At 39.1% G+C, this 24,999-nt stretch overlaps 1 protein-coding gene across 1 annotated transcript in view; it reads left to right on the top strand.

Moving 5' to 3' along the window:
• Positions 1–22,906, top strand: part of FOXK2 (forkhead box K2) — a 46,295-nt gene extending 23,389 nt beyond the window's left edge. Inside the window, exons 2-9 of the mRNA XM_064150871.1 lie at positions 8,981–9,175; positions 11,934–12,081; positions 12,521–12,667; positions 15,095–15,288; positions 16,101–16,276; positions 17,207–17,503; positions 17,743–17,952; positions 20,542–22,906. Of these exons, the coding sequence (XP_064006941.1) occupies positions 8,981–9,175; positions 11,934–12,081; positions 12,521–12,667; positions 15,095–15,288; positions 16,101–16,276; positions 17,207–17,503; positions 17,743–17,952; positions 20,542–20,738 (1,564 nt within the window). The 3' untranslated portion in view covers positions 20,739–22,906. The remainder of the gene's footprint in view (positions 1–8,980; positions 9,176–11,933; positions 12,082–12,520; positions 12,668–15,094; positions 15,289–16,100; positions 16,277–17,206; positions 17,504–17,742; positions 17,953–20,541) is intronic.
• Positions 22,907–24,999: the final 2,093 nt, after the last annotated feature.

Raw genomic sequence — 24,999 nt, 5'->3', positions numbered from 1 at the left:
GCGTCAAAACACATCACGACAGCACTTGTTCACTGTACTTCCCCCTACTGCTTTAATTGTAAGGAGTAGTAGAATGCCAAGTGCTGTATGTTTGGCTGGAAGCGGTTTCGTTTGCTGCTTGCTTTTTATTTAGCACTGAATATTGTTATAACTTCCCATTTTCGTGTGAACTTTGCATCCCTGTGAGTAGCACACAGCTGAGGGTGAAATGCCAGGCACCCTTGTAACTTGCTAACTTGGTTCGTCTGCTTCAGTTCAGCTAGGATTGCAAATCCTATACTTTACAAAAAGTTTAGGAATGATGTTTACTGTTGTGAAAGTTTAAGCTTGCCTATTTAGTATTAGGAAACCGTTGTTAAACGTAGATATCTGGAAGGAAGAAGAAATGATTGATTTTTACTTCCCTGTTGCAAGTGTTCTGTTCTGTTTTTTTTAAACAGGAAACTATTGTATTATAGAGTTATGTCCCTCCATTGGGACTCGAAATAGCTGTTTGAAATTTGGCAGAGATAGAGGCACACGGTCTTTTAGACAAATCTGAATTTGCCTTTTTTATACTTTAGAAGGAAATTTAGGAATAGAGACCACACAACCTGACTCTGCATAGGCTTTTGTGTACAGAGATGCTAAACACCCGAAAATGCAGTGTTTCCATAGGCGGAGTTTCTTTTGTATTCACAGGCTGGGGAGCCTCAAATTCCAGAGGCATTACATGAGCAGTTTTAATGAATTAGTGTCTGGTTTTCCTGCAGCAGATGTGACAAGCAGCTTTATAAGCTGCTTCCCATCGATCGCTGTTTTCCAGCTCTTTTGTGTCTTTCTTTTGCTTAGAGAAAAGCAACGAAGAGCTTGGTTTCTACAGTAACTGCTGCCTACATTCTTGCCTGCAGGCCAATTTCTTTCTCAGTTCCTGCAGCCTGTGCTGGGCTACTGTATTGAATTTCTTTAGGTTTTGTTTGTTTTGTTTTTTCTTCTTGCTGGTTTAAATATTTTACCAGAAAAAAGCAGAATGCAGGGAGAATTTGTGGTTTTGAGATACGTATTTTTAGTTAGCACGTTTCCACAGCTGTAGGCTAGCCAAAGTGTGTTTGCTGCTAATCAATACCAGCATTTATGTGGTTGGTATATAAAGAAAATTAAATGTCTGGCTGCTAAACCAGGAACCTTTGACAGTCTGTAACAGCACTTTCATTATGCTTGTATCTGTAGCGTAATAATGCAAGGGAGGGGTGAGATCAGCTTCAAGTTGTTTTCATTTACATTTGCAGCAGAATTTGCTGTAGTGGAACAACTTTAGGACATGCGTTTTTCAGTCTTGACTCTTAAATGTCCTTAGAGGAGCTATTGTAAATATAGGGTTAAAAATGCACCTATGCAGTCAGCTTTCCAAGTGGGAAGGAAGAAACCCTTTCAAACAGGAGCATGCATTTATTACTCAGTTTATCTTTGCTGCTGATGGTTCAGGAGTGTTCCTGTTGTCGTCATCCGTATTCTGTTGTCATAGAATCACTTCTTGATGCAGACAGGCTTGTTCCAGATCCTTCTGAAAGTGAGTTAGCACCATTCCTGTAAAGAATACCAACAACTGTACATACGTCTTATGCACTTGCTAAAACAGCAGTGAGGAAACATGTAAGCTAGGTTTCCTGTGGGGGATCTGTTAATGCACAACTAGATCACATTTCCAGCCTTTGCTTAGAATTTGGTAAATGTCTTGTTGGCTGACTTGAGTTACCATGTGCCTACGGCGTTATTTCTTTACTTGTGATGATGCATAGGTCTTTGCTTTTGAATCTTTAGAGATGTGAGTGTATTGATAGACCAGTCATCTTTTTCTCCAGGGTTTTTTTTCATAGTGCTTTATGTCACTGTGTAGACAGTGATGGCACACCTGAAAACGACATAAATCCTTGTGAAAATCATGCCCAGTGCTCAGAATAGAAAGTCTTAATTGCTGGCTGGAAAGTCTGAGAGTGTTTTGTTCCCTGTATTAGAGGTCATGCTTGCTATAGAGGCCTCACATTCTCTGTTTGTGGAGGACATGCTTTGCAACTATTGATCTTTGGTCAACAGAAATCAATTGCAAAGGATACAGAGAATTAAGGGAAACACGCATGAGGTCATGATTCACTCCCCAGAGGAAAAAGCTGACACTTTTTGAAGGGCAGTAGCATTTTGGATAACCTCTAGAAGTGTCCTGACTAGTAATGGCCAAACATAATTGAATGTAAATTTATGGTAAATCAGCCGAATCAGGACTTAGTTTACAAGCATGGAGAGGAAGGAGGAGGAATCCATCCTAACACAAAGTGTATGTGTACATGTACTTGCAGGAAGTGATGCTGTGTTCCTGCTGGGGTAGTTTTTCACGTTGCTGCACAGGGTGTGGTCAACTGCAAGCAGAAGAGCATAAAAAACTTCCTTTTTAAAAAGCCTAACTCCTCTAGTAGCTTTATTTCTTTAATATACATTTTAGAAGTAAATTTCCCCTCCCTAAAATGTCAACAGAAATGAATACTCCTGTCCTCTATTGCCTACAGAACAGGAAGTTTTACAAATGTAACATTAAGGCTGAAATTCCTAATAGGAGCACAAGATTATCCTCATGGAGATTAATACTATAAAAGGTTTGCCCTTTGAGAAATTCTGTTTCAAACAATAAGAAAAGAATTAAAATCTGACTAGTATATAAATATACTGGCTCACCCCTTTTCACAGTATCCACATCAAATCTCCTATACTCTTAACAGTTTTCTTACTATGGGTAAATTTTGTAGCTGAACTTTTAATTCTAATCCTAGAAAAGACACTGAACTAAATTTCTGAGCAGTTATTTGTGTTTAAAGAGTCAAGGAGATGCTTTCTACAAAAGTAAGGTTTTTTTAATAACCTGTACTTGATTAGTAATTTTGTGCTGTGAATTTTCAGGCTGCTCTTTAATGTTCTTACTGTTTGGATGGGTTTAGGTATCTACCTTCATTGTTAGCTTGCAAACATGGATTTGTAACTGTGGGGTTCTTTAATATCTCAAATTTTGCCTCTGTTTTGAGCAGTTCAGTTCCATTTGTCTTCTTAAACAGTTTTGGTTTTGTTGGTTCTGTTAAGGTCTGAAGGTGATGATTTTGATCTGAGAATGGACTGCAGTATTCAGTTCAGTTAAATACAGCCCAAAGTCTTAAAAATAAAGTCTGAATGTGAATAATTTATTATGTCTGCTCTGGGTGTTGAGCAGTCTGAAACCTTTTGGTAGAACATTCAGAAGATGAGTGAGTTAGAAAGTGTAATTATGTTTCTTTTGGAAAAGGGCAGGCTGAGTGAAGCAGCCACTTTCTCCTTGGTAAAGGAATCGTTGCTTTTCTCCAAGTTAGCAGAAATTCCTTTTCAGCTATCTCCAAAACATGAATGTTCATTTCTTCTTACAGATTGCCTAGTGTTGTGCATGTTGGTTTCATCTGTGAGGACTTGTGCTCAGCCTTTCTGTAGAGATGCACCTTTTTTCTCAGGACATGAAGCACAGTACAGACTTTACAGAGGCTGAAATTCCATCTAACTCTACTTCAACTTCCTGAGTGTGTTTTTAATCTTCATTGTATTTCTAGTTGTTTGTTGTAAAGACATCTTTTAGGGCTTTCTTACTTAAAAATCACTTAAAAGCCAATAGCTAGATCTAATTTAGTTTATAATTAATTTCCTAATAATCCATTGTGATGTAATCAATAATAAATGAAGTAGCAAATGGATTTAAGATGAAATTGTGGTCGTTATTTCCTACTGAAAGAACATAGAGACCTGTTTGCAAGCAGTTGTACAGTTTGTCATTGCCAGATACTGCCACTTTTGATCTGCTGCTCTTAGATTTGATTGACACATGTTACCTAGAATGGTGCAGAGGAACTGGTACCCTTGTGGAATTGAGGTCAGTGCTGCTGTTCACCAGTGAAATGGGATATGGAACAGAGTGCCCGTTGCAGGTCGGGGATTAATAATGCCACACTGTGGGTGGGGAGTGGTTGACATGCTGGAGGGCAGGGCTGTCTTCTAGAGTAAGGAACACTGACAGGCTGGGGACAGCAACTTTGTGAAGTTCAGCAAAGACACATGTAAAATGCCGCCTCTGAGTGGGCAGAGGCTGTGAATGTCTGACTGGGGAGCAGCTTCACAAGGGAGGAGCACAGGGGTCTTTAGAGGAGGTTGTATGTGTGCAGCCTTGTGATGATGGAGGCTGGCCTCATTCTGGGCCATAACAGTGTCTGATTATGGGTCCTGTTACAAACAAAACTGAGGACACACTGGAGAAGTGAGGGGATAGCTACTGAAATGCTTAGGGAACTGGTGTATCTAGCGTAGAAGGAGAAGCTACAAGACCTTGATTTTTGTTTGTTTGTTTGCCTAGAGAAGCTCAAAGGTGGCTCTAATAGCAATCTTCCCTTGCCTAAAGTGTGATTGTAGAAAAGATGGAGCCATGCCCTGTTCAGAGGCTCACAGTCTGAGGACAAGGAGCTATATAGCAAGTTGCAACTAAGAAATTGCACCTGGACAAACAAGCAAACTCCTTCAACATTAGAGGGGTTAATTATAGGAATTAATTGGCCTACTCTACACTTGGAAGACTTTAAAGTTTGATTAGACAAGGCTCTGGGCAACTCTGTCTAATTAGCACTGCCTTTAGCAGGAAATTGGGCTAGAGACCTTCAGAAGAAGGTGCATGTCAGAGAAGACCTAAGTTGAAGAAGGTCTGCTCAGTGGGACAGGTGCTGTGAAGTACTTCAGTTTCACTTTGAGTGAGTTACAGTTGCCTGTGTGAAAAACAAACAAAAGGAATCTCCCAGGTGCTGACTGGGTTCTTTATGAGTCATTTTAATGTTGAAAGTTGAAGCTCTCGCTGAGTGGTTGATAAACCAACAGAGTTTGGAAACCCACCTTGCCATTCTTTTAGATCTCTTTAAAATACAGGGAAATCCTTAGGTTAACTGATGTTCAGTGTCACAGGGAGTGTGAAAGAATGGAACTGCACAGCTGTAACTACCTTCATGTATGGAGTTAGTAGTGCTGAACCCTGATAATATATTTGAATGTAAAATCTGGAGATGCAGATGAAAGAGTTGTAAAAGATGGCAGCTGCTGTCCAATTTCTGTCCTACTACTTAAAAGACAATCAGAATGGAGTAATTAAAAGGATACTGAGAAACTGAGTTGTCATAGCAGGGTCTATGTACAGCAAGGGAATCAAATTCCTACTTCTGGTTTTGGCTTCCCAGGTGGAGACAGGTCAGAATTCCTCATTTTTAGGTGATATTTTTATGTAGGCAGACATATGAGTCTGTAATCATCTTTTCCCTGCAGTACCGACAGAACTGCTGAGGGGAAGAGAGGAAATATTAGAAACAGAGTTGTAACAAAACCAGACTTTGCACATTTTCCCATGAGGCGCTTATCTGGCACCCTATGAAGTCGTTAAATTCTTCAGAGGTAGTACCTAGATCAGCTTGTCTCCATTTTGTTAGAAGCTGTAGAGATAGTAAGAATTTTCTAGGGAATCATTTGAAATTCTTTGATGCTTCTTGTTTGCTTTCAAGTAGTTGAGTCAGAATGAACTTTTTAAAAAGGAATAATTAGAATCCTGAGTTGCACTTCAGGTGTGACACCCCTGCAGCAGTTTCCTAGATTGCACACTGCCATCCTTTGTGCTCTGTAGAAGGCACAAGGCAAGTACACGTATAATTGATAAACATACACAGTTATTTAAGTGTGGATACTGTGAAGAGTTGTCTGAAGTACATAAAATACAATATTGGCACATCAAGTACTAGTGCTCTTTGTTTTCATCTCCTGTGTACCCAGCACACTTTTAATCACGTAACTGCTGCACATGGATGGTTTGTAAACATTTAAGTTTAAGAATCTGTTGGATCAATCTTGGTGGCTGTTTGATTTCTTACTCCAAATGGCATCGTCTTATAAAGGAAGAATGGTAGTTGAGTAAATGCGATATAGAGTGACAGCTTCTAAAGCTGATTTTTTTTCTGTCCTTTTTCCTTTCTTGAAACAGCGAGCAAAATCAAATCCAGCTTGCTACAAAGTAAATGTTTGATCAGGTCTCTCTCTCCCCATGAGCATGCTATGGGTTTTGTTCAGTTCATTGTATAACTAAAGAACATGCCAAAACTAACTTGGTTCTGATTAAATTAGAACACGTTCCTTACTTTGACTGTGGAAGGGCATGTAATAACTGTATTTGTCTTAATGCAGTTTATGCAGATAATCTATGGGTTGGAATGCATTTTATTCTACTTTTTGGTTGAGCTCCAGATACTAAAAATACAAGCTTCTATTAAAAAACTCCTTTGTGTACAAAAGGGGATCAATTGACAGATGTGATCTTATAACAGTATTCAGGTGTTTTCATGTTCTGACTAGAGACTGGTTTGTAAATATATGGTGTCTCCCTTAATAAGCCATACTTTGAGGTGCAACATGTGAAATAAGTTGTAACAGTAGCTCCTTAAGTTTTTAATACAGTTCCTGACCAGAAGTTCCAAGTTCATTTGACACATTTCTGTCCTATATGGTCCCTTTGATCAGTCAAAGCTCCAGGTTTTGGGGGTGCTTTGCATTTCTTCTTCCAAACTTGATCAACATTTGAGAGCGCTACATCTCTGCTATGCTTTGAAATCTATGCTTTAGCCTCATCTCAGTAAGCTGCCCTTATGTTTTTAGACAGGTAGAACCTTAATATGGTGCAGTAGTGTGAGAAGGGAGATGTTTTAGTATGCATAGTTGGATGGAATATTGGAGGAGTTGCCAAGTAATATACATTTTACATGTTTACATATTTCTGGTACTTGTGTCTAAGTTGTGCAGATCTACCTCATCCCCATCCTTACCCCACCCCAGCACTGCAGGACTCTGATTGCTCATTATTATGTACTAGGTTTTTTTTTTTGTTGTTGTTGTTTGTTTGTTTGTTTGTTTTTAACTAGGCAATAAAGAATCTAACCAGTGAAAAAGCATTTAAAGCTGTGTCTGATTGTTCCTGCATTTTTCTTAGGTTGATGTAAATTTGGTTTGAAAAGCACTAAGTTAACTTTGCGAGTATGGAATAGCCCTACAAAATACATAGAGCAGGTGACTAAACCTGTGTCTGTGTCAAAACTGTTGTTATTCAGGTTCTCATAGAGATTTTTATTTAATCTTTAGCAGAAGAGCTTGCCTTTGGCCACACTCTCTCTGCCTGTACTTGAGAAGTAATGTCATTATTGCTGATTAACTGCAATGTTTAGAAAACATTTTTATTAGCAAAACAGCTGAGATCTCTTTCAATTGTCACTAAAGCAATGTAAGCAAAAAATATGCTGGAAAAAGCAAAGAGATGAGTTGTTAGTGAAGATATTTTAAAAGGAAAAAGAACTCAGAACTTAGTCCATTTAACTGTCTTGCTGAAATACAAGTGCAGTTTTTTGGCATAGATTCTGTTCCTAATTTAGTACATCGAGCATGTTTCAGAAATAGGTCGTCTGTTAAATGCGGACATGGTCCATACTGAGAGAGAAGACAGAGCAAAGGAAGGTCATTGTCGATTCTTTCTCTTCTTCCTCATCCTGGGTGTGTATTGTAGGAAGAAAGAACCGCTCTGGTGTGTGTGACAAGAAACGCAGTGAGAATCCAATGCTGCCTTTGTTCTATAAACATCCTTAGATTAATTTTGAGAACTAAAACCCAAAGCACATGAGAGTGTTTTTAATGCTGCTCCACAGCTGAGCTTTCCTTCCAATTCTTACATCACTTTTATGTTTAATATATTTTTCCAGACAAATGATCACTTTTGTTTACAGTCTGTATCTCGTGTTCATAGCTACATTTCTCAGGCCTGTTCCAACATCCTGCTGTTCCCTTTCTTTATAAAACTAGATCTACCCAGAATCACTTAAAACCCCCGTAATTTCCTTCCTTTTCTTTATAAAACTAGATCTACCCAGAATCACTTAAAACCCCCATAATTTCCTAAGGTTTGTTTCTGGGTATTGTTGCTGAAAAGGCTTTTTCATCTTGTGGAAAGAGGTGTGTTAATGTAATTGTGGGTTTAGTGCTGAGTGTCATCTAGCAGCTTAAGAAGGAGGAGACAGTAAAGTTATTTGAACTGTATTTTTGTATGTGCTTTTATTGAGAGAAAATGAATTTGCTTGTTTGCTCATTCTGTTTATTTACTGAGAAATTATAAATAGCCCATTCTAACTGGGTTAACTTCTAAATTCCATATAGAGGGATAGAGGAAGGAAAATACTCAGAGGTGCATTAATTGTATTTTATTTTCTGGAGTTTTAAACAACTGCACATTGTTAACTTACTATTGGCCTTTAAATTTGGCCGTGTGTTCTTTGGTAGCATGTCAAAATGGGCATTTATTGAAATTGCCTTTTAAATTCAGCTCCCTAAAAAAGGTATTTGAATATAGCAAGGCACTCTGTAAATGATCAGAATTAGGATTGGTATATGTTTGATGATCATTTAAGAAAAGAGAAACCAGACTTTTTTAGTTAGACCAGTTTATGACACTGGCTGGATCTCAAATTAGCCAGCATTTGCGCTCCTTGACTGCTTTTAGTATCAGGGAACCTACTTCTTTATTTGTTGAAGCCATTCTTTGGCATCATAAAATAACAGCCTTTTGTCTTCAAAATAGTACTTCTTTAAGGGTTAGTTACAAAATTAAGGTCAAGAAATGTAGGCATAACACATAAACAGCCTTGTGAGGAAGAACTGAATTTGCTTGTATTTCAGAGTTTTAAAATTGCTTATTTGGGGATCTTTTTGTGGCCATATTGATGTTTTTGTGTGACCTGTAAAACGAAGGTGGTTGCAGGTCCTTTTATCAGGTTCCCTACCCTTTCACTTTTAAAGAAGATAAGGTGATAAATGTGTCAGGCAGAAAAGCTCATGCTCTGTAAACAAGTGGCTCATGTATTTGTTTTTTATTTTTCAGATGTACTTTCAGGTTTCCCAGCACAAACATCAAGATAACATTCACAGCTCTGTCCAATGACAAGAGAGAAAAACAGGAGGCCCCGGAGTCCCCAGTGAAGCCTGTGCAACCTCAGATCTCTCCCTTAACAATAAACATTCCAGACAACATGGCTCACCTGATCAGCCCTCTCCCTTCTCCCACAGGAACTATCAGGTATTTAAACCCTGCAGATTTGCTACAGGGCAGTGCATGGTTCCAGGCTGGAGACAGCTTTCTAATTCATTTGAAGTATTTTGCTTTTGTGGTAACAGTTGAATAGAATCTCAGCATTCCTTGCCGTAGAGAATTGCACCGTTCTGCTAACTAGAAAGATAGTTGCATGAGCAGCCTTTAGTACTCACATTGAATATGTTAAATGTGTAGTAATTTGCTCAGGAGCTTGGCATTCTTAGAACAGCAGAGGAATGTATCTTTCTCTTGCCTTCCAAATGATTTAGATTGCTTTTTATTCCTGCATGCTTATGGCAACATTCAAAACTAGATAAATCTAAATTATACCATTTTTAAACATTGTGATTAGTCACTGTCCTGACGTTTATCATCAGCTAAGATGAGGTTTGGTTATCAGTGGTGTGAAGAATAGACTAATCTCTTTCTCCAGAAGATTTGTTGTTGATTAGTCATTTCTGGAAGTAAACAGATGTTTTACTTAAAGTTCAGTGTAAGATGTGGAGTTGAGTGTAAGGAAGTCTTCTGCAGGGGAGGTTAATCTGGGTTCTTTACTTGCCGTGCTGCTTAATTTGGTAACTGTAGATGTTGCCCAGGTTGGTATTTGGGACCAAACTCAGTGAAACAAGCTGTCCTCACAAACGGGTAAAATTAGCTCAGATCCAGTTTTTAAAACCCATAGTGAATTCAGGAGCAAAAATTTTAGGAGCACTGAAAATTGTGCTTCAAAGTCACATACGTGCTTTTGAAAGTTTCTTCTTCTCTGGTATCTTCTCTGGAGTGAATGACTGTTAATACTTGATTTTAAAAAAATGAAAATGAAATTTGACTGTAAGGCTAATTGACTTCTTTCATGCTTGCTAAGATCTTGATCTCAATATCATCATGTTTAATGAAATCTATATATAAACGATGGAAGTACAGAGAAAAGAGATCTAAACCTGACTGTATAACAGGTTTGCTTTCTTAGTGAAATTGAGGGAAAACACATCTTGCCCCAAAATGACAGAGCATCTCGTAAATATTTCACATCTCACATGTATCACTGCAGTGTTTGCCTCACTATGAATTTTGTAGTTCTCTTCAGGGCTTTCATGTACCTGTTGAGTATAGCTTATTACCAAAAAAAAAAAAAAAGACAGTTTAGAGTCTATTTTGAGAGCAAAACTTGACAGTTTCTCTTCAAATCATCCTGTTTTGTAGAAGACTTGTAAACTTGCTTTGATTAAACCATATGTGTCACTTTGTCAATATATGCTAAAGTGAGCACAGGAGAGGAATGTTGTCAGTTGATACGTGAAAACACAGAGCAGCACTGACCTATATTAAAAAGAAGTTAGTTGCACGTTTTGGCTCTAATCAAGAATTATTCCATGCAGCACTGAAAATTCAGTCACTCTGGTGTAGTGTGTATCACTAGCAGCAAATTGCTGGGAGATTTCTCATTATGAGAAATATAAAGACTGTTATATGTATTTTATACATACATATATATGTATATATATTGTTCAGTTCACAGTGCTTGCCCTATTTCTGTTATGTAAAAAGGGAGGTATCAAACAAGCTGAGAGGCCAGGTAGACAAAACTCAACAGATGTAAATGTGTCAGAAGCTTTGTTTTATAAATGTAAATAACATTCTCTAGCTTTATCTGTTACTCAGTGTTTTGAACCATAGATTCAAGTTAGGTTAAAGTTAGGTTGTCTCTGCAGATGAGGCTGATCCTGGGGGCACAGAGGTTTTATTCTGATTCTCAGTTAGCTGGTTTTGGATTGTGGTGAAATCAATCACGGTATGAATTGCAGAAGAGTATGCCATCTTAGAAGTGTCAGTATTTTCTGGGGGGAGGGAAAAAGGGAGAGACATCACCCTCTGACTGTCTCTGTCCTGTTGGCTAAATGAAAATTGTGGAAAAAAAAAAAGGCTTTGTGTAGCTGTGGTTCCTGTGGACTGCACAAGGCAGGGAAACAATGGTTAAAAAGATGTTCCGGTGGAATTCTGCACAATTTTATCTTTGTTTTCCTGCAGTGGATAGCAAAATGTCAGGTACCAAGAGACATTAATTTAATTTCTTTGACACTATCTTTTACTTCGTAACTGAGTGTCTGCTCTGTTGACCTAATACTGCCTTAAATTAGATGAGTCACTGCTGATGCATCCCATTTATAGATAAGCTAATGATTTTTAGAGAGCTGTATGTGTGTATGTATGTGCATGTACCTGTAAACACTTAACGTGTTTCAGATTTAAATGAGAATCAAAAGCTTTTTCCCCTCCATACTTGCTATATTTTCTCAAATGTGCAAAAATAGTGCAGGGGAGAGATGATCTTTTTTGAGCAGACTGAATACAAGCATATGGCAGAAATTTAATGCAAGATGTGTTTCTTCTTGCAGATGAGCGTCTTTAAATTTGTGTTGCTTATGTAGTTTCAGTGGACTTTTCCAATGGCAAATCTTAGCCGAATATAGTGCAGCCTAATAAATCAGTTAATCCTTTTTCCTTTGAGGAGGAAAGCCTGAGCTTCATTTGACACATCTCTTCTTGCAGTGATTTTTAATTCCCGTGGATGAGTTAGAAATGCTTGGAAGATGAGGGTTATAATGGAAATACTGACAGACCCTTAACTCTAGCCTAGAAGCTCTGGTAGTGGGCTTTTCTGCGATAAGAGCTTTTTGATTAGACATAATGTGGTGATATACTGTATAACAAAATAGTAGGATCTTCTTTTTATGCTCTACAGTGCTGCAAATTCCTGCCCATCTAGCCCCCGTGGTGCAGGCTCTTCAGGGTACAAAATGAGTCGTGTAATACCATCTGACCTACATTTAATGGCTGACAATTCCCAGTCAGAAAATGACAAGGAAGCATCGGGTGGAGATAGCCCAAAGGTAAACACTGTTTGAAATCAGTCCCATAAATTATGTCTTAAGTGACTGCAAGACTTCTGAAATGCTGTTTGCTGTAGTATATGAACCAAGTCATAATTGAACATCACAGATTTCATAAACAGCTTGTAGGGTTTTGTGATTGGATGTGTGATTTCTTCATTTATTTGCCTCTCCTCCCATTGGGGGAGGGGTTTTGTGTGTATTTTCAGTTCTCTATTTCTTTATTGGCTATGGAAAATTCTTTACTGTTGCATGTTTCTCCAAATTCTTAGTGTTATTTTAAAATCCACTAATCAGAAGAGCAAAATTAGCATAGTTTCTTTTCTGCTTCAAGGTCCTGGTTGTGCGGAAGTGCCTTAAATCGAGTTGTGCTTTGTAACTTTTGATTTAGTGTTTATCATTAAAGTTTATTGATGCAGCCTTTTCTTTTTCTCTACAGGACGACTCTAAGCCACCTTACTCCTATGCACAGTTAATAGTACAAGCAATTACAATGGCACCTGATAAGCAGCTTACACTAAATGGAATTTATACGCACATAACTAAAAATTATCCATACTACAGGACAGCAGACAAGGGCTGGCAGGTAAATCCGATTTCTGCAATGTTTGGATTTTTATGCTGTGAGTAATATTGGTGGTTTTAAATGGTCATACCAAGTCACTTGGTGAGCCTAACAGCCCTTCATAGATAGAACTTGTCAAATTAATGTGTTATCTTTTCCCTGATTGTGTGCTTCTCCAACAAAGAAGGCAATTTAGACAGTTTTGTCTAATACAGTCTGTCAGTTGTTTCTGTAATGAGTTAGACCAAGCCTTTCAGCTCCATAGAGTTAGTTTCTGCTTCCTTTCTGTTTTCTGAAGAGACCAACCTCAGCACTTGCCAGAATGACTAACCCAATATGAATCAGTCTGGCACAGGCTTGCCAGATACACATAAAAGTTCAGTGCCTTTGCTGCTGTTTTTAGTTTCAGCAAAGGACAGAAGAGCACAATTGGCAGTGCTGCCCCTGTAACATTCAAACAGAGTTGATCATGGAGTATCAGTTTCTCTGGGTTGCTGCTTAGTGCAGTCCTGATCTGCAACACAGGCATGCTCTGAAGTTATTTTCAGGGAAGTAAAATTCGGAGAGACCAGGAGAGGAGAAAAGTGAGGAGCTGTTCTACTTGACTCACTGTACAAGCAGAAGGCTAAAGAATACTTGTCTGCTCAGTAGAGGAATACATTTTTTAAGATATTCAACACATATTTGTTATCTGGCCTATATGGAAGTTGAGTAACTTTGAGAGGAATTCCAGAATTAGTAGGAAATGTAACTGTTTCTAGCTTTTGGCTAACAGTTTGGCTAGTGAAGGACTTACCTGTTGTGGCTAGGAGGTCTCTCTTGTTTCACACATAAGCAATGCAGGATCCTGGCTGCTATGATACTGACAGGTCTGTTTTAGCAACCAGATTCTGTTAATTGGTGTGCTTTTTGCTTCCTATTCTGAAATACTTGAATACCCATGTGTGTGATGCTTCTGGATGTAGGCATCCTGGAACCAAACATTCACACATACATTGTAATGCTTGGCTAAAGAATTCTGCCTTACAATACTGTGTGTGTCTAGATGGATAATACTTCACAAAACCAAAGTGACAGACAAAACAGATGTGGTGGGTGCTAATGAATTATTCCAGAACATATCAATTGGAAGAGCTGAAAATGATGCTGTTCAATCATGAGTCATAGAAAACACTGCCAGAACACTAAAAAGATGCACCTCAGATATGGAAGCTCTGCTAGCTTTTATCTAGTGCAGTTAGGGTGACTTAGAGCTGTTTTAAATAATACTCAAGGCTATGTATGTGCACATCATTCAAAACAGAGAGTACTTACAAGTATGTAGTACAGCAATCCTATACCTTGACAGGTAGTGTTGAGGTATTTATATTCTTTATTACACAAAGCACTTGAAGATTCCTCTTTGTAAACTTATTTTAGCAGGTAGTCTTTTATTCTAGCGTATGGAGAAATAAGTACAATTTATAAACATGTTCCTGGCTTTCTAATTCTGTTCCAGTTTTTGGCAGGGAAAACCATTTCTGGTTTCACCAGTTTGCATTTAAGAAACCATACATGGTTATCATTGCTTTAAGTTTTCCAAACCTGCCATCAGGGTCATGAACTCAAAAGTTTGAGCATTTGATTTTGCAAGTTTTAAAGAGCTTTTGTTAATGTAAAGCTTTTTCAACTCTCTTTTCTCCCTCCTCCCCTACAAGTATTTCAGTGTAAACTTGCTATTATTTTGTTATGTGTGCAAAGCCAAGCACAGAGACAGACACTTCAGGCTGATAGCAGCTTTCTCTCTGGTTGAGGAGTTTTGTGTGTTACAGCAGAGTGAAGATGAAGTCATGTGCAAATTAGAAAAGCTGTGTTAGGATCTGCTGCCATTCGCTGTTTTTCTAGACACACTAAATCCTTGGCTTCTTTCTTGAGACAGACTGGACTATGGGTGAACTCCCAGCTATCTATCTGCATTTGGGACATGGGGAATTTAATCTTTCTTCCTGAAGTGTGGAACAGTAACAAAATCCTATAAGATCAGAATGAGCATATGCTGTGTTTTACTGCCCCTCCTGGGATGAACTGTGATTTTCTTTGACACCTGGGGAAGGGTGGTGCATGAAGACTGATAATTTTAAGCTGCTTTTTTTAAAGACTGCATTATGCACAAGTATCTGCAGTTTTCTAACAGTTTATTGCAATCACCATGTTTCTCATTAGAGAATGAAGTGGGATTCATATTATTCCTGCATTAGCATACTCTTTTTTTATGTGGTTGGGAAAGATTTGAAAAATGCAGGAGTCCTTTCAGGTTAATGGCACTACCTTTGTTGTGCTCCAGGTGCTGTTGAATTAAGGAATTAAAGAGCTGAACCCCCAGTCTCCTATAGTACAAACTGCTGCAGTAGGCCACATTCTGACTTGGAAAAGTTATATGAATTCTACATATTTTTTTATGTTCCATAGAATTCAATACGCCACAATCTCTCTCTGAATCGTTATTTCATCAAAGTACCACGTTCCCAGGAAGAACCAGGCAAAGGCTCATTCTGGAGGATAGACCCTGCCTCTGAAAGCAAATTAATAGAGCAGGCTTTTAGGAAAAGGCGGCCTAGGGGAGTACCTTGCTTTAGAACCCCTCTGGGACCACTCTCTTCTAGGTAAGGAAAACCAGATCAACAAAAAGACTATGGGTGTTGTTTAATCTTCAGGCTGATACAGGCTTTGGATACAGTCACAAGTTCAGTAATTTAATTTCATCTAGACTCAGTATTTAAATTCTGTGTGGTTTGCTAGGAGGCTGCCCCATACACTAAGCTTGTTTTTATTGCTTGTTTTCAGTGTTAAAGAACTGAGTCAGTCTGCATAACTGTCAGACTGTTACTATAAGCAAGCCTTGATATACCTTTGGGGTTTTCTTACAGAGTTGTAATTTTAATTCCTAACTGCCATCTACTGCCTTTTAAAACTGTTTGCAAAGAGAATTCTCACATACCAACTGCCACTTGATTGAACTCAGAGATGACAATTATGGATTTAGTTTGATAATGTTCAAGCAGAATTCATTATGGGGAAATACCATGGGTTTAAATTATCCCTCTGTAAAGTTTTGGCTTTTCTGCTGGTGCAGATCTTTCATTGCTCGCCCTGTGGCCTGAGATTTGCTCATTGCTGTTCTCCAGCAGAAGAAACATTCATGTTTCATAGATTATTTAATCTTCCTAAGAAGGCATCCAGCCACTTCTTCTTCTCTTTTAGCTTTATCTGAAGGTTTTTTTATAAATTCTGTCCCTGTTTAACAGAAGCTTTATAAGAGATCATCAGAATTGCGTTGAGTTGTAACTGTACTAGCCAGATGGCCGGTGTGCCCTCCTGTGGGCAGTGTATGTACGGTCTCTTTAGAGGAAGGTCGCGGTATGTCACAGTTCAGAAGTTAAAACACATCAGCTGCTGCTTTCATTTCTAAATACAGAAGTGCCCCAGCTTCTCCTAATCACTCTGGAGTGTTGTCTGCACACTCCAGTGGAGTCCAGACCCCCGAGAGTCTGTCCAGGGAAGGATCTCCAGTCCCGATGGAACCTGAGCCTAGTGCTATCCAGCCAAAACTAGCGGTAATACAAGAAGCACGATTTGCACAGAGTGCCCCAGGTGAGGAATCCTGCAGTGAGCATTTGGGGGTTGGAGGTGGGAGAGGGCTGATACATAAATACTACCAAGACTTCACATGTACTCTTTAAAAAAGTAAATTTTTAGCCTCTTAACATTTAGAGCAAATCTTTGATAAAAGACGTAACCATGCCAAGGAAACTGCACACCAACAGACCTGCATGCTGTTCCATTTGTTACTGAGCAGAGATTGTACAGGACTGTGTATTAACAGTTGTCACTTCCTTCCAAAACATTGCTCTTTCTGGTTTAGAAGGAAAAAACACCCAAAACTCTGGGTTATCTGGGTTACAGAAACAGCAGATGTCACACACATCTGTGGCAGTGTCATCCTTTCAAAGGTGGAGATGTGAAGAACTGAAGGAATAAAGAAAGAACAAATCTGTGTGATAAGAAATACCCTATTTAAAGAAAGAAGAAAGAGCATAAGGCATGATGGGATAAAATTGATTACCTTAATTGATATACTTCTGCCATCCATTTTCTTGGTGATAATCTGGTACTACAGAAGGGCGGTGTGGCAGGCAGACAGTCACTAGCTTTCCCCAGCCTAGGGGGCTGAGAGTTTTGCCAATATAGACATGCTCCACACAACACGTGAAGCACATAGATGTTCCTATCTATGGGCAGAGTTTTCACTAAATGAGTATTAAATCTAGCTTAGGTAGTATAACTGCATTTGGGGAGGGGTGGGTTGCTGTGGCCCAAATGCTGTATGCGTCTTGCTGAGATAATACAGCACTCGGCTTGAATGTGTGGGTTGCAATAGCTGTGTGTCATAATCTTCACTGTCTCGTTTTGTCTTTTGGATCATTCAGCCATCTTAATTTTCTGAGTTTCTAGTATTTAAAAAAAAAGACTGGCTTAAAATAATTAAAATTGGAAGCCTAATTTTTATCTCTTTCTTGGTAGGATCACCTCTATCTAGCCAACCAGTTTTAATTACTGTACAACGGCAGCTACCACAAACTATTAAACCCGTCACCTACGCTGTTGCAACTCCTGTGACAACATCAACATCCCAGCAGCCTGTAGTTCAGACAGTTCATGTTGTCCACCAGATACCAGCTGTGTCTGTCACAAATGTGACTGGATTAGCACCAGCAAACACTTACACTGTAGCTGGACAGGCAGTGGTCACACAAGCTGCTATGGTAACCCAGCCCAAGGTAGAACCTCAAGAGAATGGAGACCACAAGGAAGTTAAAGGTAAGAACTTATGGGGTTAGTTGTTTTGCTAGCTCTTGGTGTATAGAAAAATTATTATTTGAAACTTACTTGCAGATGAGTGCTTGAAATGTTTGGCTGAAACTGAAGATTTAAAATCATAATTTTCTGGAGATGCTGGCACTGGTAATGGAATGCTTTGTACTGAGGGTTGAGTGAGTGAAAACAAACAGTTCTTTAACACTTTCTGGTTTCTAACAACCTTTTATCTTCTCTTTCAGTTAAAGTGGAGCCTATACCTGCAATTAGTCATGCCACAATAGGAGCTGCTAGTCGTATCATTCAGACATCTCAGACCACCCCCTTACAGACAGTTACTATAGTGCAACAAGCACCTCTAGGTCAACACCAGCTACCAATAAAAACTGTAACGCAGAACGGAACGCACATAGTCCCCATCACCACTGCCATACAAGGACAGGGCAATGCTGGTACGTATCGTGTCAGAGTGCTCTTGCTTTGTACTTGTGAAGCCCTCAATGTGACCAGTGCTGCATTTTTGAATTCTCATGTCTTTCATAGTTCTAGGATAAATTTTGATTACAACAATTTGCCTTTTAAGGGCTTGTTCCCTCCTCATTAGTAAGAACCAGTGTTTCTCTTCGCTGATGATTACCTGAACAGCTATTTATTCTCTTTGTGCTTAGTGGTGGCAACCTGTCCTCACTGCTCCTTAAACCCTGGATAAAAACAAGTTTTAAAGAAGTTCCTGTCAAACAGTGCCATTAAAATGGTAACTGCTTCCCAGATGATTTGTCAAGAACCAACCAACAGGAAAACCAGACAGAACTTGCTTGTGGGTTGGCTTTTTGAACTGTTTATTTTTATTCTGTTTTTAATGAACTGATACTAAAAAATGACCCAAAGTCTCTAAGATTCTGAGATCCTTCTTATCTGAGTGCCATCTTTCCCTGCTCAGCCTCTGCAGTCCGAGTGGGTAGCGTTTGCTTTCTCATAATTTTCATCCATTTGTGCTTGCTCACAGCATATTCAGTTTTGGTTTACTTTGCAGGTGCGTACAGCCGCTTCCAATAGTTTCACTTCATGATGGTTGCCTGATACTTTATTACCAAAAAAGCTTTACACTATCTTAGCAGAATTAGCTTTAGGCTGCCTAATACCAGTTCTTTACCTGTGCTTTCTAATGGAGTGAATTACCTATTTTGTTTCCTTTTTATTCTTCTTCCATCACTGACATGTGTAAGTCAGTGTTCTGTCTGCTTCCACCTCATTTCCAGCTTAAGTGAAGCAAAAAGCAATCACTGACAGACTTCACATGCACTTTTTTTGGTCAGAATTGAGCTGAGAGTCATGTGATACACACTGAGAAGTTAGTTTTAAAAGTTAAGAAATAATTCTTTTTCCTGGATTCTGAAAACTGAAGGTGTTTTCCTTGGTAGGGAGATTTGATGGCTGTTAGGCACGTTTAAGGAATTGGGCTGAACACAGAATTGAGGTGCTTCCTTCTCTTATCACTGTGTGTGATAGGGATGTGCTGGCAGCTTCATTCTTGAGATTCCCGTGCTTAAATACCTCATGAGATGTTTACATTTTGGACAGCAAGTGAACAGTGTATTCCAATGCCTGGTCTCTGTTACAGTAACTCCTAAACCAGCAAGAAACGAAGTAATTGTCGGGGAAGGCATCTAAAGGAGGAACCTGGCCTACAGACACACAGATGTTCTATGTGTGTACAGAGACGTCTGTGTTCACATGCATACATCTGCAATTACACACCTGTATGTGTGCATTTGTCTTTGGAGAGGGAAGATTGTGCAATCTGAAAGCTCATAACCTCAGAGCAGCTCCTGCTGTAATGTTTTGTGTTGTAGAGAGAAGGTACTTTCAGATGTTATTCTCAGCAAAACAGTTTGGCAGCAGTTTTTATTACCTGTCAGTGTAACTTAAAACTGTGAAGTCCAAAATAAGCTCAAGTCTCTTACTGCAGAATAAAATTACTTAACTAGATGTTCTTCATTTTGACTTCAAGTGTAGATTTCAGACATCATTGTTGTCTTGTGTATTTGCTACTTTCAGTTTGATTACTTGTGGAGGTTATATTCCAGGTACTCCCTAGGATAGTTTACTAAGAACAAATGATAACAAGGAAAGTAGAGTATCAGCTGAAGAAAGGGAGCTTGTGTGTAAAAGAAGCAGGTAGTTTGATAAAGTTTAGGTGATTTTTCATGAAATGCAGTAAACAAGTAGATACATAAGCACTATCTTGCATTGTTTGCAAACATTTGAATAGTTGGTTTAATAAAGTCAAGGTCTACCCTGAGAAACAGACTGCTGAGCACAAGAAGAGGGAAGGCACCTGTGGCTATCTCAAAAGGTTTGATGGGCTGTACTTGCCCATTAATGTACTGTATCTTCTGTGGGATGAGAAAGTGTAGAATGTTTGAACTATGCACATTTCAGTTGTGATTCTGTTGTGCTTTTGGATCTAATCAAATGTATCATTCCCTAACGTTACTGCTTGTTAAGTTCCTGCCTTTTCCTTATGTTGTGGATAAATGCCTCATCGTCTGTCAAAGAGGAATTGCTGCTTGAGCCATGGGCACTTCGTGGTTGTGTGACTTGTGTATCTCTTCTTAGACAACTGACAGCCACAGATGGACATGACAAGGGCCAGCCCACATTATGCATTCTGCAGTGATCTGTAGATGTGGCCAGAACCTATTGAAAGGGAGGTTTGAATTTACTTCCCAGTTCTGTCACAAATTATGGTACAGATAGGCTTTCTTTCCTTCAATCCTTCTCTGCCTTCAGCACCCTGTTGACAGCATGGAGATAATTCCCTCTTCTCTCACCTTTGTCCAAATCTGCATGAATGTTGAGTGATCTGGGAAAACGTCCTTCAGGTTTGTAGGAAGATCAAACAACTGGACCTGAATCTTGAGGGGGGTTGCTAATCCCTCATACAGAATTAATAATTCTATTGAAAAGGCAAGTTTGCTTTCAGTATCATCTGCCTTGTCAAGGATTAGGCTGCTGAAGTTGTTGTTATCTTTTTACAGCTGCTGCGAGTCCCTTGCATATGTTGGCCACCCATGCGTCTGCCTCAGCATCGCTCCCCACAAAGCGCCAGAACGGAGACCAGTCTGAACAGCAGGAACTCAAACGTATCAAAACAGAGGATGGAGAGAGCATAGTCATAGCTGTTAACGTGGACACCCCGTCCGTGGCAGTGAGTGATAAAGGCAGCCAGAACTAGAAACTTAGGGGAGCTTTCTTTTCTGTTTTCTCTTTTTGTTTGTTTGTTTTGTTTCCTTTTTTTTTTTTGTTTGTGTTTTTTCTTTTTTTTAAAAAAACAAAAAACAAAAAACAAAAAACAAAACTCCATGGTGCCAAAAGGAGACACTTAAACGTAACACCTAAAACGTTGGAACATGTTCTCACGCAGTGGGGAAAGGGGCCCTGTGATCAGACTTCAACTTTCAGCACTGAAAAAAACAAAAACCCAACACAGATGGCCTTAAAACTTGGTAATTTAAAGTCAAACTGCAAAACATCTTGTTCCAGAGGCTGTGACCCCCGCTCTTCCCTGCCCCCTACTGAACTGTGTACACTGAGACTCCAGTGTTGGGGAGGGCTGCAGCTTTAACAGAATCTCTATCAGATTATTTTAAGGACTGAGTATCTCAGTGTAACGGCAGCATGATAAGCGCTTAGTGTGAACTGGTTTCAAACGATTGTATATTCCTCAAAGGGAACAGAGGCAAGGAGCCATTTCCTACATCTTGGCAGCTAGCCTTTCATAATGACCTACCCAATGCAGTTGTTGGTAGATATGCAGTATTTTGTTGTTCACATGTGGAATTAGAAAAATTTTGAGGTGTATTTTCATTTCTTTGCAAAATAATGGGGTCTTTGACATTTCAAATCACTCCATTTCTACTCCGGAAACTTTGGAATCACACAATACTTTTCATGTGAAATTTTGTTTGGTATAAAACTGAATGTAGGGTTTTTTTAACCAATGGAATGATTTACTTTTGTCTGTCCTGTTAAAGTTCAGATGAAGCTACTTTATTACATCTGCAAATTTTCATATTTTAGCAGTTGCCTGATAAATTTAATCAAATTTTATTACCATGTGTAGTGATCAAATGCTTCTTTGGGCTTGCATGTAACTGATTAGAAATTACAATGTAAATGAGCCGTTAACTGACGTAAAGAACTGCTATGAATTTGACCAGAGCTGCACTTACCTGTTTCTCTTTCTGCTACCTTTTGCTGTTTGTTACTTTGTGTTGACTTTGACTGTCCCTGGCATATTTTTCCAGTCTAAAGTAAAACAAGAGTCTCGCTTAATATTGTGTATGTTTAAGATAACAGACTGTTCTTCATTTAGAAAGATGAAATTCTTTATCACAAGTCCTTTTAAAAAGAGTAAAATTATCTTGTCAGAGGTATATTCGATATTTTTAAGCTTAAGCACCCATCAGTAGAAATTAATCTGACCAGTTTCTCCGTAACACTTTTGGTGTCATACACTGACCCTTTGGGGGGTCTCCATTAAGAGTAGCTGTTGTGGTTTTCTAACAGTGGCTACCAGATTTTTTGGTTTGGTTTTTTTTTTTTTTTTTTAAAGTGTGTGTTCTGCAGTTGAACATTTTAAAATGTATTGGTAATTTCTCACTTTAATTGTGGTAATAGATTCCACTTTACATTTCAAGATTAAATTTGAACATAAGGCTGCTGTTCAGTCTTTAATTCACATCCTGTCTGATTTCCTCATGCAGTAAGGTGAGTGGAAGCTAGGTAGTTGGCTTCATTTGAATCTGAGTTTTGTCATTTTCTGTAATAATGATGCATTATTTATATTTCCTTTCTCACTATGAAAGGAGGAAAAAAAAACCACAAACCTGTATTTTCACGATGGACTGAACAGTTTGGAGTGGTTTATTTAGGCAGCTTTTGGGAACTATTTACCTAAAGACCAAATATGAGAAATCTGTACAAGTTATGTGTTCATCCACAGAATGGAACTGTTACGATGTCTCTGCAGATAATGCATATTAAAAAACTATGAAACAAAACCTCTACACAAGCTGAATTTATAACAGGAATTAAAAAAAAAACAGGCAAAGAAAAAAAAAAAGTATAACCTGAAAAGCAACATTTCTGTAAAACTGCAACATTTTCTTTAGAGGTTTTAAAAATAATAATAATAATTAAAAAAAAAAGAAGTAAAGTTTTAACATACTTTTTTTAAGGAAAAAAAAAAATATCCAGTACTAGTAATTTAATTTGGTGTTGAATGAATTGACTAGAATGTGGTTTATTTTCAGAAGTGAGAAATCTGTTCACAACTAGGGCTAGGTGAATAATAGTGTATAAGATTTTTTAAATAAAATTAAATTTTATTCAGCAAATTAACTAAGTTGGAATTACTCAACAAGTGTGTTTGAACTATTTCTATCTACTTTGGGGTGATTAATCAGATTTTGTGTTGGCAGAGCCACAGGAATTGGTGTCAGCTCAAAGAAACCAAGGTGCTCCTTACTGTCAGTTCATGATAGGCAAGTTGTGTTGGACTGGATGATCCTCAGAGGTCCCTTCCAATCCTTACTCTGCCATTCTGTGAAGCTATATGTGATGCCCTCCTGGGTAGAGGGAAAGATGAGAACATGGTGCGGGTCCTGATCCTGTTAACGTGTGGTGTTTTACCCTCTGGTGTACATGGAATTTGGCACAGGAATGTGCTTCATTCTGATGGATGAGGAAGCTGTGTGATGTCAGAACTGCTCACCTCCTTACACAAACCACCCATGCCCATCCGTGCCTTGGATGATGCCAGATCATCTCCAGTGCTCTTGGCTACTGCAGACTTGTCTGCTGTACATGTCAGGCCTTACTGAATGGAGCCCTTGGGTTGTTGAAACAGAGCTGTTCCCTCGTTTATCCCTGCATTTCTGTGCTTCCCACCTCTAATGCAGTGATGGTTACTGCATGACAGCAAGGGCTGAAAGAGATTCCTGTCACACTGCTGCCTCTGCCATGATGTTCATGACACTTCTTAAACTGGCCTTATGCACTGATTGTCCTGGGCTCCCAGGGTCAATGTGATAATCCTTTTGCAAAGAGAAATTTGTAGGTGACTCATGTACACAGAGATTTGACTCCCTTCAGGAGCTGATGTACCCTTTTCTTTTGTGTTCTAGGACACATGGTATTATTACATTTTGTGCCCATTCCAGGCTGTACCTGTTCAGTGCTCAAGTCAGCTTTTGTGTAGTTGTTAACACGACTGTGAAAAAGACACAAGATTTTAACGTAAGAAAAACTTCATCGTGTGTTTGCTTCTAGTGACAAAAGGAACCTTTGGGGAAGAAGGGGAAGAAAGCAGTAAGAGAGGGGCATTGCAATTGTTTAGCAGGAAAACAGCGTTTTCACCAGTGTATGACTCAAGCCTGCCCTTGTGAAGCACACATTGTTCTGTAGCTTTTGTATTTAGGTCAGCAGAGCCTGCCAGTCCTCCTGGCCTACATGTAGACCTAGTCTCGTGTCTCACATCTTCTGCCTTCACTGATTGATCTTGTCTTTTCTACTTCAATGCGAATGCTTGAAGGTTCTGAAAGAAACACTTGTGTTCTGTGGCTCCTGCTGGCATCACCTGGAATTACTGCTGAATTTACTGCATTAATCTTTTCCTTTTCCTTTCAGGATTTTGAACTGACACAGGTGCTGTGGAAAGAGATGGCAAAATAGAGGTAGAGAAGGCACTGTGTTATTTTAAATACAAAGGAAATTTATAACCCACGTAGCTGATGGTGGGGGATGTACTTTGGTTTTCAGGAATAGTTGTTTTTTAGACTTGCTTTGCAAATTTTGCCCTTTCCTCACAGGTGACCAATCTGCAACACTGGCTGCTTCCCTCCAGTCAAGAGGGACACCCCATGGAGCACGGCTGGCTCCCAAAGCTGTGCTTCTCCTGAGAGTTAATACAATTAAGAGAGTTAAGACAACTTAGAGGAATAAATGCTAGTGGACCTCTGGGCCATAATATTCATCTTAGCAAACAATTTGACACTTAAACGGCTGTTTAATCCTTTGTCACATAAAGTAGACTTCTGATGGCTTGCCTTGCCCCTTTCAGTTCTGCAGCCTCATCTAGAGCAGGATGTATTCCAAAAGTGACTGGTGGCATGTTCTGGTCTTCTAAAACTTGCTTTCTAGGGCATATGTGCCCGTCTGGAGAATCTTTCCCCCAAGACAGCTGGGTCTTCCTGTGCATGGCCCAAACCCTGGGTGAGTATTACTGGTGTATTCACAGTACAGCCAGCAGGCTGCTGCCAGCCTTGAGCTGATAAATAAATCCACATGGTGAGCCTGTGGTCTAATGCTGAAGTACTATTTATTTTCCAGAAAAGTGACTATTTCAAACACTGTTCTCTACTTACTGTAGGGGCATGTTCATCCTTTATTCCACTTCATGAAATTTTGGTTATAATTAGCCCACGTGATGCAGT

The sequence above is a fragment of the Pogoniulus pusillus genome, chromosome 11, assembly GCF_015220805.1.
Source record: "Pogoniulus pusillus isolate bPogPus1 chromosome 11, bPogPus1.pri, whole genome shotgun sequence".
In the NCBI taxonomy this organism is placed as follows: domain Eukaryota; kingdom Metazoa; phylum Chordata; class Aves; order Piciformes; family Lybiidae; genus Pogoniulus; species Pogoniulus pusillus.
This window is presented reverse-complemented; position numbering and strand designations above follow the sequence as displayed.